This window comes from Erpetoichthys calabaricus, chromosome 12 (assembly GCF_900747795.2).
Source record: "Erpetoichthys calabaricus chromosome 12, fErpCal1.3, whole genome shotgun sequence".
NCBI lineage: Eukaryota > Metazoa > Chordata > Cladistia > Polypteriformes > Polypteridae > Erpetoichthys > Erpetoichthys calabaricus.
Window position 1 is genome coordinate 24,179,828 of NC_041405.2, and position 17,775 is coordinate 24,197,602.

Consider the following 17,775-nt stretch of genomic DNA (forward strand, 5'->3'; position numbering starts at 1 on the left):
ATTGGGATGAAATCCTTGGACCCATTGTCAGACCCTATGCTGGTGCAGTGGGCCCTGGGTTCCTCCTGGTGGACGACACTGCCCGGCCTCATGTGGCGAGAGTATGCAGGCAGTTCCTGGATGATGAAGTAATTGATACCATTGACTGGCCCGCATGCTCACTCGCCTGACCTCAATCCAATAGAACACCTCTGGGTGGGACATTATGTTTCAGTCCATCCGACGCCGCCAGGTTGCACCTCAGACTGTCCAGGAGGTCAGTGATGCTCTGGTCCAGATCTGGAAGGAGATTCCCCAGGACACCATCCATCCAATCTCATTAGGATGCTGTCAGGCATGCATTCAAGCACGTGGGGGCCATACAAACTACTGAGTACAGTTTGTAGTTGCTGCAATGAAATTTTGGCAAAATGGAGTAGCCTGCCACTGCATCATTTTTTGACTTTGATTTTCGGGGTCTCTTTGAATTCAGCCCTCTGTAGGTTGATCATTTTCATTTCCATCAAACGATGTGCCATCCTTTCATTCCTAACACATTACTCAGTCTATATCAGTAGAGATAGCCAGCAGGATCTTTTTCCCATTGAGATCTGATTTGTTTTCAAAGGGTTCTTTTAATTTTTTTGAGCAGTTTATGTGGAGACATTTGTGAGGTCCCATGATCCTTTATAACCACTTATATTTGCTGATGAATGGCATCTGGTCGATGCCACGCTCTCCATGCTATCAAATATCAATCCAGACTCTTATCACATGTAGCTCCTAGCTGGTGGAATGAGCTGCCCACCTCCATTTGAGCTGCTGAATCCCTTAAATTGTTCAAGAAGCATTTGAAGACTCTGTTCTTGGGTGAATTTATAACTGATAGCTTGTAAGGTTTTGTAAATCTAGGAATTGTAATTCACTTATATTTTGTTTTTGAGTTCTTCATTTGCGATGACCAATTTTGTACCCTTGTCCTGTCACGCTTGTTCCCAGACATCCCCCAGATTGCTGTTTATGTTAAATATGTTGACCTTTTGTAAGTCACTTTGGATAAAAGCATCTACTACGCAAATAAATGTAAATGTAAATAATGGATGGGATATAGGAAAATATAAACTGGAAAAACAGAAATGTCAAAAAATAATCAAGGCTCAGAATACAAGAACAAAACTAATCAATAAATCCTATTCTCAAAATAAAAGAGAGAGAAAAGAAGGAAAGATTTTATAATGAATCCAATGCTAAAATGTTTAGTAGTATGTCACAGCACCATCTTAAATAAGGATATCAAAAAGTGATATGTCCCAGTGCTACCTAAGCGATGGATGCTATTACAATCCCCTTAAATAAAAGGTCAGGTGTTTGTGTGTCTCTCTCCCTTTGCAATGTCTCTCTTATATGCCATTTACTGTAGCTAGTGTTTGTGATGCACCATCTGTTGGAATGAAAAACACAATGCATTTTATTACTACGTGCATTATAAAATACATTCCTATGGATGGCACATTGCAAACTTAGATCTTAGTAAGCAATATGGCTACCTCACATTTTATTGTTGTACAACATTGAATCAAAGTGGATTTAATTTTGCTCTTTTGACATTGATTAATAGATAAAGAAAATGGCCAGATCACTGAATATCCCTTAGATAACAATTAAATCAATCTTCAAAGAAATGGAAGGAGTATTGCACAGCTATAAATCTGCAAGAGCAGGCCATCCACAAAAAATGGAGAGATCATGAAAGGAGAAGGTGGTATGTGAAGGAGTCCACCAAGAGACCTATGGGAACTCTGAAGGGGTTACAAACAGCAGTGGATGAGACTGGAGAGACTGTACAGACAATAACTGTCAGCCCGGGTGCTTAACCAGTCGCAACTTAATGGGAGAGTGACAAATAGAAAAAAATAAGCGCATGACATCTCTGAGTGAAGTCACACTGGGGACTCGGAAGTCAGTTGGAGGGGGTCCCGTGGTCTAATTAGACTACAACTGAGCTTTTTGGTCATCGGAGCAAAATGCCACATTCATGTTTTACATATTGACCATTATTTATATTTGAACCATCCATCCAAATTCTAACCTGCTTATCCATTTCAGAGTCACAGGGATCCAAAAGCTCAATCCTGCAATACTGGGCAAACTCTGGATGAGGTGCCACTCCATCACGGGGCATGTGGTGATGCAGGTCCGCTCCATGCTCCCATCTTGCGTTTGGGAGCCCTGAACCCGACACCGTCTGTAATGTCACTGAGATGAGCTGACAAATGACACTTCTCAAATGAAGCCAGGGGATAGTGCAATCAGTGCAAAGGTGCTTTTATTAAAAATCAGCAAACAAAAACAGTTAGTGCAGTGCTCCACAGTTCCAATAAATAAATCCAAAAAAACCAAGTGTTCAGTGGGGATAAAAACATTAAACAAATAAATCCATTAAAATCCGAGGTTAAAATGCAGTGTCTCTTATTATGATCACAGCCCACCCCCGTCTCTCATTCTCCTCGGCTCACCCATTCCTCCCACAGCCGGCGGAGACCCAACAGCCACGAGCTCCTTTTGGCCGACCTCCGTCTTGGCTTTCCTACGGACATCACTGCCAGACCGTCCAAGGTCGACTATCCTCCCTTCATCCTTTGCGCTCACACAGTCGCTCCTCAGATCCCTTAGGAGGACACCTACCTTGCTCACCCTACTCCAACTGAACATTCAGTGGGACAAACTAGCCCCTAGAACACCACAACCTAACGCTTCTTCGCGGGGCCCCAGCTTGTGCTGTCTCCTCCTTACAGGTGGCCGGATCGTACTTCCAAAACCACCATTCATGTCCTTTAACCTCCTGCTTTCTTTCTCGATTCATCTATCCATTCCACCCTTCCTGGTGCCGACCCGTATATATAAATCTCCTGCGCCTCCGTGGGTGCAACGCCTTAATCACACTCCGCAGGATGCCAATGAAGCAATTGAGAACGATCGCACCCACATGTGCAGGTGCGACTCGCTCCAACTACCTCATTAACTCCCCGAGGTCGTGTAATTGCGCCCCATGGAGAACGACACGGCTATACGGATTAAAACCTGGCCCTTTTTTTTGAAGCCGCCGACCCGCTATACCACAGGGCACGCCTCACATCCACAGTCGCACCCACACATATGATGGCTTGTTATCCTTAACATAAAATGTTTCAATTATTTTTTTCCCCTCTAAACATATTAATATAGCCAAGCTTTGTTCCATCAGCATGGATTATGGCCTCTCTTTGGGTTTAAATGATCTTCAGGAAAACTTTTGATGAAATTGTTTTCAAATGTATAATTTATTACCAAAATGAGTGAAGAACTATTTACATTTTTGAGTCAATTTGATATAAAGTGTACACCAGAACTAAAAAGACTTAATATAGAATATTTCTGCCCACTCTTTGTTTCACATTATGACACACATAATAAAAATGCATTTATGCAATAATACTGACAATATATTACAATATATAATCTATTATTAAAACGAAGACATATAACACTAATGCAGTATATTAGGAAAATATACACAGTTGCAGATTTACCACTTCGATGTTCAGATTATTTTCTGTATTCCAACTCACAGAAACTATCAAAATGTTTTTGAATTTCTTAAAACATTTTTTTAATGCAGTTTTTTTTTTTTTTTTTTTGCTTAAACCATTTTCTTAAAAAGTGCATCCACAAAGTTAAATTAGGTAAAGTCAAAATCATGCCCACGCGAATGGGGACAAGTACAATCGCACACAAAGCTGGTCCCCACTTCTTTCCATGCTGTTTTGTGTCAATAGCATTTCAGGTCAAGTTCTTATTTTCAGTCGTTCTCAAATTGTCTTCCTAAAGCGGGCTTTCCTGCTGTGCTCAAGGTGTGTGGGGTGGGGTGATGGTGGATTTGTTTTGACTTTAGAAACGTGTCCATGAAGACTTCTGACTTCCTCATTAATTCTGCGCTGCGCGGCTGATCACTTTCTTCTTTCTTACTGAAACTAGGTCATAGAATGGATCTTTGGTTATGCTGGCCCTGTTAAAAGAGAAAAAAAAAGAAAGAAATAGGAAATGATTTAGATGACTTATTAAATGGAGCAGCTGAAGATCTAGAACTGACTTTTCTCTTTACGCAAGCAAGCATGAATCAGTGTGGCCACAAGACAAAAAAAGCAAAATTGCACATTGGGATTCCTGTATGTGCTGCGGAGTGAGTCATAAACTGGAGCAACAGCAGATTATTCATTCTGAAAAAAGCACTGAAGGCAATCAAGATCACCATCTGCATGCCAATAATGAATGCCCCTCAGCCGGTATCCTCGTGACATTAGAACAGTCTAGACGAGAACAAGCCACTCAGCCAAACAAAGCTCGACAGTCCTATCCATCAATTTATCTAAATAAACATCAAGTCGAGTTTTAAAAGTCCTGCTGTCTACCACACTACTTTGTAACTTATTCCAAGTGTCTGTGGTTCTCTGTGTAAAGACAAAATTCCTAATGCTTGTGTGAAATTTACCCTTAACTAGTTTCTAACTGTGCCCACGTGTTCTTGATGAACTTGTTTTAAAGTCACAGTCTCGATTCGCTGGACTAATTCCCTTCATAAATTAGATAGATAGATAGATAGATAGATAGATAGATAGATAGATAGATAGATAGATAGATAGATAGATAGATAGATAGATAGATAGATAGATAGATAGATAGATAGATAGATAGATAGATAGATAGATAGATAGATAGATAGGGAAATTCACATACTCCAGCAGCAGCATACTGATAAAGAACAATATTAAATTAAAGAGTGATAACAATGCCGATAACAATGCAGGTATACAGACAGACAGTAACTTTGTATAATTTTAACGTTTACCCCCCCCGGGTGGAATTGAAGAGTCGCATAGTGTGGGGGAGAAACGATCTCAGTCTGTGAGTGGAGCAGGACATTGACAGCAGTCTGTCGCTGAAGCTGCTCCTCTGTCTGGAGATGATCCTGTTTAGTGGATGCAGTGGATTCTCCATGATTGACAGGAGCCTGCTAAGCGCCCGTCGCTCTGCCACGGATGTCAAACTGTCCAGTTCCGTGCCTACAATAGAGCCTGCCTTCCTCACCATTTTGTCCAGGCGTGAGGCGTCCCTCTTCTTTATGCTGCTTCCCCAGCACACCACTGCGTAGAAGAGGGCGCTCGCCACAACCGTCTGATAGAACATCTGCAGCATCTTATTGCAGATGTTGAAGGACGCCAGCCTTCTAAGGAAGTATAGTCAGCTCTGTCCTTTCTTACACAGAGCATTAGTATTGGCAGCCCAGTATTGGCACTTAAATTAAACACTTCAGTCAGGTCTCCTGTTAATTTCCTTTTGCTTAAATTGATTTTAATTTTTTCCTCATAACTCATCCCCTGTAGCCCTGGAATTGGCCTAGTTACTCTTCTCTGGACTTTCTCCAGCGCTGCCATGTCTTTATTTGAAGACCAAAACTGCACCCAGTACTCCAGATGAGGCCCCACCAGTGCATTATAAAAATGAGAAGAACCTCCTGTGACTTGTGTTTCACACATCAGGGCGCTATATAACCTAACATTCTATTAGCCTTCTTAATGACTTCTGAACACTGTGTTGAGTCCATTATGACTCCATTATAAGTCCTTCTCATAAGGTGTACTCTTGATTTTATGATCGCCCATTGTGTATTCGAACCTAACATTTTTACTTCCTATGTGTAATACTTTATATTTACCGACATTAAATATCATCTGCCACAAATCTGCCCAAGCCTGTATGCTATCCAAGTCCCTCTATGATGATTCAATGGACTATCTGCTAATCAACCTAGCTTGATAGCATCTGCAAACTTAACCAGCTTGTTATTTATATTCCTATACAAACTGTTTATATATTGTGGCAGACGGCTAGGACCCTTGCCCAGCTGGGACACCCCTGTGATGGAAGGACCGGGGCAGAAGACAGGTACATGGCAATACCTCCCCCAGAACATGGGAGGGTGACCCCCCTGGATTGCATCAGGGCCATGGGCTTGGAGCATAGAAGCTCAACCCTACTGGGCCCCGTGGCCACTGCCAGGGGGCGCCTGGGCAGTCCCGGAGACCCCTGGGCTGCAGCATTTCCTCCACAGCAGGGTGTACTATAAAAGAGGCCGCCTCACTCCGTTCGAGGAGCCAGAGTTGGGAGTTGGTGGACAAAGCTTGTGTGGAGAGGATTGGAGGCGGCTGAAGAGAAAGAAAGAGAAGAGAAGGGACTGAGCAGTATTTTGTGCTATTTACTTATGTACTGTGCTCTGAAGTGGGGAGCTGGGGAATAGAACCGCCTCACAAGAAAATAAAAAGCGTGTCTCTGTGCCTGTCTGTGTCCGGGTTCGGGGAGCAGCACGCCCCCCGTTATTTCCAATATATATATATATATATATATATATATATATATATATATATATATATAGTCACAGATGACTGGGGGTCCCTGGAGGGACCGGAAAGGGACAGGAACAGCTTCCGGGGCACAAGGGGGCAGCCGCCCTGGATAAAAAGAGGACCACGGGAAAGGGACAAAGAGGTTTTGACCTGTTGGGAACCGTGGCGACCGCCAGGGGGCACTTTAAGCCTCATGGGACCTGGGGAATTGTCACTTCCGCCACACCAGGCAAGATGGCGGATGAACCTGCAAAGGGCAACACCAGGAAGTGTGGCTGGAAGATTGTATGCAGCCACCTGTAGCACATCCGGGCAGGAATAAAAGGAACCACCTCCTAACAATTGGGGAGCCAGAGTCGGGAGTGGGAGTTGAACGAAGCTCCCAGGAGGAGAGTAGAGGCGGCTAAGGACATTGTGAAGTCTGGAATTGGGGTGATTATTGCTGAGTGCATTGTGTGGTGTTTGGGACTGTGTTTATTTGTGATGAATAAACGTGTGAAATTGATAAAGATGTGGTTTCCGACTCATGGTGTCCAGGCAAATCTCACAATATATATATATATATATATATATATATATATATATATATATATATATATATATATATATATATATATATATATATATATATATATAAATATATATATATATATATATTAAAAATAGCAGCTGCAGGAAACCACTCTTAACCTCAGCCAGTTCTGATAAGGTTCCCCATAACCCTCTGCTTCCTGTGTCTGAGCCAATTTTACACCCATCTACACACACCATACTGGACTCCCATTCCTTTTAATTTTATGCCCAACCGCTCATGTGGCACCTCATCAAATGCTTTCTAAAATTCAACATAAAAAATATCATATATTTCACTTCGATCATATCCTTCTGTCGCTTCTTCATACAATTCTAGCATGTTGGTAAAACCTGACCTCCCTCATCTGAACCCATTCTGACTGTTGCTCAATCTTTCCCTTAGTGATTCCTTCCATTTGTTTACCTGTGATGAATTTTAAACTTACTGGCCTATATTTGCTTAGATCTGCCAAGTCACCCTTTGTATATAACAGGATAATATTTGATAATATATCCTAAAAATGTGTCAAATGTTCTTTAAATGTACTTGCTATCCTCCTCAAGAACTTAAGGTTTAATAATATCTGGTCCTGGTGATTTGTTTGATTTCAGCTTGTTTAATCTATGCAGTACTTCTCCCTCTACAATTTCCAGATCACTCAGTACTTCCTTCTTCGTCCCTTTTACCAATATGGGTATACTGTATAGGATGAACGTCTGGACCAGCAGGACATATCCACAAACTTAAGAATAGATCATACAGGGGTAATACCACCTGTCCGTCTCTGTTTGGTCCATTATTGGTTCACATCCATTCGGTGAGAAGTTCATCATAGAGGATGTGCTGCTTACCTGATGGATTTGATCCACTCGTCCCTTTCCTCTGCTGAAGAGGCACAGATCTTGTAAGATTGATGTTTTCCTTCAACCACCCTGCCATCAGTTTCTGTTTTGCATGCTTTGATTTTCTGAACTTTGTTGTTGGGATTGTACAGCTCCAAACAGTTCTGGAAATACCATAGCATGTTATTAGTACTTGAACTTGAAATGGCAACAAACATTGAAAACACCTCACAGGATGTGAAAGAAAGACTTCTGCCCTCTTGAACTCTTGTTTCTTACTCTTGTATGGTTTTCCCCTTTGTTTCAGCACCAATTTTTATTTTAAGAGCATTGCACAACCATTTTCCACAGAGTCGGCCAATCCATTAGGTGACATAAATGGCCACCTAGGGTGGTGTCAACTGAAGGACGCCATTTATGAAACCATGGATTTAGAAACCCCAGGGTTTAATCTCCGCAGTATGTACACAAAGCGATGCCGTTTGTGTTTTTTGAAGGCATGTGCACTCCCCGCATCTAGGTCATCAAACTATGATGAAGATGAGTGGGTGCCGTTTAATGAAAGAAAATCCAAGGTGGGAATGGATGATAAACTCTGATGATACTGAGTGGGAGCCATTACCGGCTTGTCACTGTTTATGAAAGAAAAAGTCCACACGCTCCGTACACCAAGGGGTATGTGCTCCTATGGTCAATCGTATATGTACAAGGTGCTGCCATTTGTGCTATTGAAGGGATGCACACTCTGGACGCCGAGGGGGGCACCCCTTCTCACCCCCCACAGGTCTTCAGCTACCTACTATGGATATAAAGGGGCAACGTCTGTCAACCTCACCTAGGGGTCCAAGTGGGCTTCAACTGCCACTGATCTACCACCATTGTATTCTTCTCTCTATATGCTGTTCTTCCTAAATAGAGTCAATGGAATCCTTGTAATGTAATATAAGCCCCCTTCACACATGGCATGGATGTTATTTATTTATATTTGGATTGTACCCTGATATCATTTAGCCACATTACATTAGCACCTGACATTAAGACCCATAGCTTCTCCAGATAGAAACCGATTTTGTTGGATGGTGGAATGTGGCCGTTTTTTTGTAAAAGGTCGGAGAACAGAGCCATGTCTTTTGTCGAATTATTGGCCAATGGTAATATAACGGAGTGGTTAACTGACACTTATGCAAATGACTGACAGCTCCTACACCTCTTTTCTGAGATGTTCTTATTTTTTGCATCTGACGTAGCAAGGCAGAGATAGACGTTTGGTGGAGGTCGGAGGCAGAAAGGAGGACTGCATTTTGTCAGAAATGTGGGTGTTTTCTGTGAAAGATCGTGTACTCTTTTCTAATGACTGGCCAATAATAACAAAATTAGAGGGCTTAAGTCCATCTTTGAAGAACTGATTGATAGCTACCACAACCCTTCTGAAGTATCCAGCTGGTGTTTTTCTAATCTCTGTGTATGAGGTCGGAAGGAAGAGACAGATTTTTGGTGGAGTCAAGAAGGAGGATGGTGTTTTGTCTTGGATTTTCTTTGTCGATGCTTTTAGGATGGACGCCATTTTGAAAGAGTTAGGCGGGGAGAATGGAGTTTTAACAGAAGAAATTTTGCATTTTGGTGAAGGAAGGAGAGGAGAGAGAGAGAGAGAGGTTAGGAGCGTGAACCGATACAGTGTGTTGCTGCACCCACCACATGACAAACCACCTCTGGATCCCAGATTTGGACCCGAGTTCAGCCATGCGATGGGTGATACCCCAGCACAACACTAGCTCAGATGGAATGGAACAGTGTAAGGTTTTTTTTATGGTGGCAGGAGTGCCAATTCCGCCACCAACCCCCAGGTTTTTCCCTGCAGGTTGGAGGGCCTACTTGCAGGGCTAGATTGCAGATTAACATCATACCCAGGATGGAGCAACTGTAGGTTAAGGGCCCTGCTCAAGTAAAGTACAATCACTTCTGACATTTATGGTATTTGCCACCACTCCGCCTGAAGGGAGGAAGATGACCTAAAATGAGTACCACACACCACAAGCATGTTTAGACTCAGCTTTTAAGTATGTGCTATTAAAAACATATTTGATATACTGTACTAATCCATGTAATTACATTCTGTTATCACTGTTATTTGTGTGTATGATTCGTTGTTAAAAAATTTAATAAACAAAAACATGATATGTCCCCTGCGGTGGGCTGGCGCCCTACCCAGGGTTTGTTTACTGCCTTGTGCCCTGTGTTGGCTGGGATTGGCTCCAGCAAACCCCCATGACCCTGTAGTTAGGATATAGTGGGTTGGATAATGGATGGATGGGTGATATAATAATAATAATAATTCATTACATTTATATAGCGCTTTTCTCAGTACTCAAAGCGCTATCCACACAGGGAGGAACTGGGAAGCAAACCCACAATCTTCCACAGTCTCCTTACTACAAAGCAGCAGCACTACCACTGCACCACCTGTGAGGACATGTCCCTGATGAAGTAAATAAACAAGATATAAAATGCTCAAGCTTTCAAAACAGTTAACCAAGTCTCAGAATGCATTTCCTAAACTCTTTTTTTTGCATAAAGGAGCATAGAGTATGGCTAGATCTTCCCATTCACCAATTATGCATAATCATCAATGCTTTATTGCATTCATTTGTCTGAACTGTTTTGTGCAGGCATTGGACAAAAAGATGGAAAGCACCACAAAGTCACTCAATAGTGTGCCGGTCCGTGACATGCAACCAGAACAGAACAGATGAATCCTGGTTTTTAGATCAAGTGTCGTTGCTTACAAGAAGTGGAGAACATTGCCTCAGGCAATAATTCAGGAGGCCACACTCATTTTTGAATTGGGGCATGAGCAAACTGTGGACTGGCTCAACGAGGCACTGGGGTGCCTACTCACTGTCAACAAGAACATCACCATTTTAGATGACACATCAGCAAAGAAGGTCAGGTTAGAAATGTATCAGAAATGTTAGTCTGCCCTGCATGTTCTCACTGCTTCTTTCAAATGGACCTCTTAGATGAAGTGGACATAAATCTTTTATGCCAAGAGTGACAGACAACGTCAAGCAGTTTCAAATGTCTGTAATATGTGAGGGGGGTATTGTCAGCAGACAATTGGTCATTGTGCACCTGACGTAAATAGTAAAAAAAAGGGTTCAACAGCCAGTGTGATGCATTTTCATGATGTTTTTGAATGTTTTCACCTTTTAAATTGGTTTCTTACCATTTCCTCGCATGTAGTTCTGTGTTTTCACTTTACACAGGAGAGTCATATTTTTGTGATGACACTGTTCCATTAGTCTCGTGGGGACAGACGTGATTCTACACATCCAAGGTCAACCCATTAAAAAGTGTGTATTGAATAGCTGAAAAATCCTACACTGTAATGTCTACACCTACAGGGCTTCTTCCTTAAACACCCATCCTCAATTCCTCCAGTCCATGCATTTTAAGCTGTCACCGGGGTTTCAGGGAGACAGCAAAAGACTTGACGATGAGAGAAAATAAAAAGGTATAACTGCAGTTATCCATTATATCCTTAATAATTCATTTGCATGTTGTAATGAGCACTGCCACAGTGAAAACAGACAGACAGACGTTTAAGAAGTGCCACTGTCTGCTATGATATCTTTCTGTCGTTTTAACTATTGCATCAATGTATGACATAACAACTGCTAATAGAGTTTAGCATTGTGATCTACGGATATACAACGGATGAAAGCACTGCAACTACATTATCAAGGTATTTTTGCATTTCCAATTAGACAGTAATGTTAAATTTCTTTTGTTATTGTTAAGACGTGCAGTCCGAAGGTGGATGTTGTGCAGCCTCATTTTGCTTCTACTGTTATTGTTCGTCAGATTTGTTAATTTGGTTGTTTTGAGTGCTGAAATCTCCATCGTCTGTGGGTCTTTGTTAGAAACTCTGTTAACACTTGTCCTTTTGATGGGGTGTGACACACCATTTACTTTAAATGCATATTTTCACAAGCATAGCTGTCAATTCTTTCAAGTTAAATCAACTCCCGCACTATCGTCATAACGCTGAACAGCAGAGAGTACACACAGAATCCGCGAAAAGTATCATCCACATTTACCATTTGTCCATTGATGCTGTCAAATGCCAATGAACGAGGGACTTTCAAAAAGTTCCCACACTTTTTTTTAACTTTATATATTAAGAATTTCAAAAACAAATTACATCACTTTTCTAAATAGTCGCCTTCCTTTGCGATGCAATTTTCCCAGTCACATGACACTCTCAGACATGACCAATTACTACTCCTCCCACCTTCACCGTGTTCAACGAAAATATAAAAGTGCAGAAACGTTTTGAATGTCCCTCATACAATCTGATGCTACAGTAAGGTTTCTCCCTTTATTTTTAAAACATGTAATGTGCTCTCTGCACATGTGACGCACATTTATATGTCTAATAAGGTTTTTTTTTTTTGAGAGACTTCTTGACGCAGATGGTTCATCATAAACAGAACCTCACTCTCTGTTGGCCCAGATTAACGAGAGCACCTCCGATGTTTGTAGTTCAAAATCACCACCCCTACTTTTATCACCCCCTTCATGAGTTTAGAAATGTGACATTCAGTGAGCCATCTATGTGTTTCCATCCAGTTTTCAGTAAAATTCACTCATGGCTTGCTCCTGACGTTTATATTATACGTTGTGATGGACGGCTGGCAGCTCAAACTGGCCGGGATGCCCTGAAAAGGAAAAAATGGGGGAAGGCAGCAACTTTTGGACACTGCCTCCCCCAAGACACTAGATGGCAGCTCCCCTAGAGTATAGTGGTGCACCAGATTCCTGCACGGTAACCTGGGACTTGGAGTTCGGTTTCACAGCCCTGTTGGGTGCCATGGGTACCACCAGGGGGAGCTGTCAAAGGACCGGGGGAGTCATACTTTTCCTATAGCCCAGAAGTACTAATGGATCACGTGGACAGGAGCCTCAAAGTACATAAGAGCTGACTAAAGAATTTGAGTTCTCCATCTGACCTGGAAGTGCTGGCAAGTCACCTGGAAGGAAGTACAGAAGCATTTCCGGGACAGGCACTATATAAAGGACTGCTGAAGACCCAGCACGTGAGCCTGAGTCGGGAGGAGGTTGACAACGCTTGCTAGGAGGTGTGGAGGAGAAGAGTATTGTGCTTATTACTTGTTTATTGTGGCTGTGATGCTTTGGAGGCACTATTTTGGAAAAGAAAAATTAATGAAATACTTATTAGTGCTTTTAACCTGTGTCCAGAGCGTCTGCATGTTGGGAAAAAGGTGGGCAACAGTGCCACCTAGCGTCCACTCATTGACAACGTCTACTGTTTCATTTGTCACACCAATTCTCATGTACTTGTGTTTGGAGTGTGGAGGATAAAGTATTTGCGACCCGAGTTTTCATAACAGTTTTAATCGCGCCCCCCCTAGCACTTTTTTGAAAGGAGCCCACTAATACCAATTTGTTCTTTTTTAATTAATGATATATCATAGATGCATATTTTATTATACCTACTTAACTTTTATTGACATTTATCTTTCTAGTATCAGAATCTGTTTTGGTTTCAATAGATGTATTTTTCATATTTTCGATTCTTGCTTTCTTTTTTCACATCTTTGCGCCCCCCCTTTCTGTTAATTCGTGCCCCCCTAAAGGGCCCGCCTCACAGTTTGAGAACTACTGCATTAAGACATGGAGACAACATGCAAACTAATTGCTGACAGTGTACCAGCATGCAAGTAGATGGGTGTTAATCTGTGGTATCATTTTTGGATTGAGAGAGATAAGAAACAGAGTTCCCAAAAAACAGAAGCCACGTACAAAGGTGGAGGTCATGCAAACCTCACACAGAGCAACCAAGGATTTGAATCCTGAGCTTTGGAGCCGAGAGGCAACAGTACTAACTACAATGTCACCTTATATTCCAAAATGGCAAAGAAATTTGGAAAAAAAGGTAAAAAAGTATAATTTTGTAGAAACCTACTTGTTTTCGGGGATAGTCCACCTCTCGGACACACAGGTTTTCAAGAGGAATGATTCCTCTGGGTTCCTTATCCTAGAAAAAAAAAGGATAAACTAGCACTCAAATGTTCGGAATCACTCAGATATCGTCACATTTTTAATAGAAACTAATACTTTTTTTTAAATCAATGTACAATATAATTGATTAGACATTCCTAATATTTTATATTGCTTGAAATGACTGCTTTATAATTTATCATTCATTTATGACTGCAAAGCCATTGCTCCAGTCCTAATGGTAGACTCTCTTAGCTCATCCTTATTTAATCATATTTAAATGTAAGATCATGTTTAAATGCTAATTGGTTATTAAAGAAACAGCTGGAAGATATTATACTGTTCAATAAAGCAAGTAAATTGTCATTCCTTGATTTACAGAGTACTGGTATTCCTAAACTTTAATTCTGGGTTCAAAAAAAGTGCCGAAATGCAAAAGCTTTCTCAAGAAACGTTGTTTTGCAAAATGAAGGTGACTGACTGGCAAAAAACTGAAGATTTCTGGTGTGGATGCCAGTAACTTTGCACATCAAATGCAGTTGCAATGTTTTTTGAGAAGTGACCTTCCTGTTTGAATTATTTGTTCTGGAAAGTTCCTCCACAAAACAGTCATGTCCACTCCTCTACATTACCTGATGTCTAGTCTGAGCTCATTTTATTAATTCAGCCTTATAAAGACTTACTGTGGTGTATTCAAAGTAATAGAGACAGCTGTCAGTTAAAATGAACCATCGTCGCTTCCAGGTTTTGATTTGTCCACCTGAGAGAAAAACACAAGTTAAACAAACAAAACATAAATAAATCAATGACACAAGCCATGTGAAAAAGATGCAAGTTACTTTTGGATTATAAAGTGCAAGCATAAATGTGTGGGTTGCCGTGCATTTGCGTCCGAGGGTCACCTTCTGGGATCATCTGAGGTAAGCGCTACCACTCCAGCACACCAGGGGGCACAATCAGTAACTCTTGAATCTCTCTTATCACCCACAGCTCTGAGAAGATGTACAACTGAGGGCAACTGACCATGCCACGTCAAATCTATTTAAAAGCGAGGCAGTTCTGAAAGGTGGCATCTCATTCAGGAGATGAGTGCACCACCTTACGGAGCTCCAACCCCGTAACCAGACCACTCCAGTTTGAAGCCAATGACTAAAACTTTACTTTTGTTAACAAGTTCCTGTTATTTTCAAGTAAATGGGTTGGTCTGTTGGGCACCACAACATCCAGTCTTTTCCTAGGATTGCCAGACGTCCCTTATATACGGGACATGTCCCATATTTGATAATTTTGTCCCCTGTCCTATACTGACCTTTCAGGGTCACCCAAATGTCCCATATATAGTTCATTTTCAAATTTCATAATAAAAATATATTTTTACTACCTTCCTACAGTACTTAGTTGTAACTTTATAAGTAATTATATTTTTTTTTCTCAGATTCTCTTCATGAAAATAACCCAAATGTAATGAGGAAACGACTGTTTGCTGCCTGTTTGCAACTTGTTCAGTTGCTGTGGTTGGCTGAAGACAGCGACACTCTTACCATTTTGCTCTCCAGCCACGCTGCTGTGCAGTTCTCTATCAGCATTGCAACATACAGCGACTGTCAACAAAGTGTATTGTTACTACTTGCCACGGCCCAATATATTTTCTAACTGCCTGTATTAAATAATAATAATATTTCTTCGTTGTCTGTATTAAATAAATATTTTCAAATGATTTCACTTTTACAGAATTTTTTTAGCTTGTATTAAATCATTTTCAAATGATTTTACTTTTGTTTTCCTCATAACCCATTAAAATCCTTGCTAAAGTATCTATCTATCTATCTATCTATCTATCTATCTATCTATCTATCTATCTATCTATCTATCTATCTATCTATCTATCTATCTATCTATCTATCTTTATGTTTTTAACTTTAGATAGATAGATAGATAGATAGATAGATAGATAGATAGATAGATAGATAGATAGATAGATAGATAGATAGATAGATAGATAGATAGATAGATAGATAGATACTTTATTAATCCCGATGGGAAATTCACAGTATTCACTTACAGTATGCCTGTACTTTTATATAATATATTGGTCTGGGTGTGTAGGGGGCATGCATAAATTTAAATATATAGTAATATAGAGAGAGATTTTAAGAGTGTCCCGTATTTCTAATTTTCTAATCTGGCAAACCTAGTCTTTCCCTCAACTGGCGACAATGTCATGATATAGGCATTGTGTGCGTGCTATTTTCCTGTATGACTACCATACATACTGTACATGCTCTATGAGCACAATATAATGTACAAGTAAGCCCGCGATTCGCTAGCGAATCGGAAATCCAAGAATGGCAATCAGTTTCTGTTCCATCCGATATCTGGATGGGTGACATATCATGGAGGGTGGGTGCGTCTGGGGAAATGTCATTTACTGTAACTACATAAGCATATCTGTAGTAAAGCGGTCTCGTTTTGTGGAGACGTGATTCCGTTGCCTTTGCTGACACCGACTGCTGGCAGAGTGGAGCACAGCAAGTTCAGTGTACAGGTTGTGTTGTTCGTGTGCCAGCCACTGAGTCTGGGAAGCCGCTGGGTTAGAGTATGTGACCGTTATGTGATCTATATTACTGGCAAAGTGAATTAGAGCAAGTGTAGCTCACAGGTTGTGTTGTTTGGGCGCCACGTACTGACTCTGGGAAGTCGCTGCGTTTTGGGAAGCCACTATGTTTGACTCTGGGGCGGGCACCACGGCGCATTACGTTGTGTTATTTGGGCGCTACCTACTGACTCTGGGAACCCGCCGCGTTTTGGGACGCCGCTGCGTGTGACTCTGGACTCTGGGGCAGGCACCAAACTGAATGACCATTATGTGATCTACATTACTGGCACAGTGGATTAGAGCAAGTCTAGTTTACAGGTGGCGGGCTCGTTGCAGTGCGGCAGTGCGCGTGACATCTGGTTTACAACCTTCTCATTTCTGTGTTTTCTGTGGCTGTCTCTGTGGCGGGCTCGTTGCAGTGCGGCAGTGCGCGTGTGCCTCCATGCGCCCAGCGCCCTGCGTCCATATCCGGTTTACAACCTTCGGTTAGTAATATGAATGACCAGGACAAAACCAAAAATGACTAGTGAGAGAAAAGATAGATGATAAAGTAATAAATAATAAATGTCAGCTAATGAAGGTTTGAAATGTTTGCCAATGACAGGCAGGAGACACATCACGTTTGGCAGCATTAGTAGTGCAGTGCCAATTAGGTATGAAATTGTGAATGGGGGAAAAATGAAAGATCTGTTGCTTTTCTCATATGCTTTTCAAAATGCTTACTCAAGTCAAATCACAAATTAACACTTGTCATGCACGTGTGCACAGGAGGAAGCTGAATGGACCAAATGAAGGTAATTCCATGCTAAACCAGGGGGTGGCAGGGTGCACTAAACCTTCCTCTGTTATTTCTGCAGACCAAATATGGGAAACTCTGCCTGATTCAACCCTAACGACACCACTGCCGGTTTCAGCCCTATGAACAGCACTTCCGGTTCCGGGGTCCAAGGATGACGTCACTTCTGGTTCCCTGCCCTAAAAGACCAGTCAACTGCCATGCACCTCAGTTCACTCTTGGACTCCAATTTATGTACACCAGCTCAATTTTCATGAGCCTTTTGTAGTACGGGTGGCTTCCCAAAACTCTTTGTGTGTGTTGAGACTGGTTCTTTCACACACTTTAAAAACGTTAATATACTTCTGAAAGGTTGCAAGCCATAAACTTAATGAAACTCATTCAATTGTCACATTGGGAATTTTCAAAAACTAACTTTTATATACTTTTATATAGCTTTAAATTAATATAAACTAAATTAAATTAAATTTAACCTTTATGTACATTTACCAGAAGTTTAATATGCAGCAAAGGTTTTATGCATGAGC

At 41.3% G+C, this 17,775-nt stretch overlaps 1 protein-coding gene across 2 annotated transcripts in view; it reads right to left on the reverse strand.

Moving 5' to 3' along the window:
* Window positions 1-3,855: 3,855 nt before the first annotated feature.
* The window catches only part of LOC114661965 (cytohesin-4-like), a 182,585-nt gene continuing 168,665 nt past the window's right edge, over window positions 3,856-17,775 (reverse strand). For both annotated transcript variants that reach the window (XM_028815238.2, XM_028815237.2), the window contains 4 exons: window positions 14,540-14,616; window positions 13,822-13,893; window positions 7,845-7,999; window positions 3,856-4,024 (listed from right to left, as the gene is read on the reverse strand). In XM_028815238.2, coding sequence (XP_028671071.1) covers window positions 3,943-4,024; window positions 7,845-7,999; window positions 13,822-13,893; window positions 14,540-14,616 — 386 coding nt within the window. In that variant the 3' untranslated portion in view covers window positions 3,856-3,942. The remainder of the gene's footprint in view (window positions 4,025-7,844; window positions 8,000-13,821; window positions 13,894-14,539; window positions 14,617-17,775) is intronic.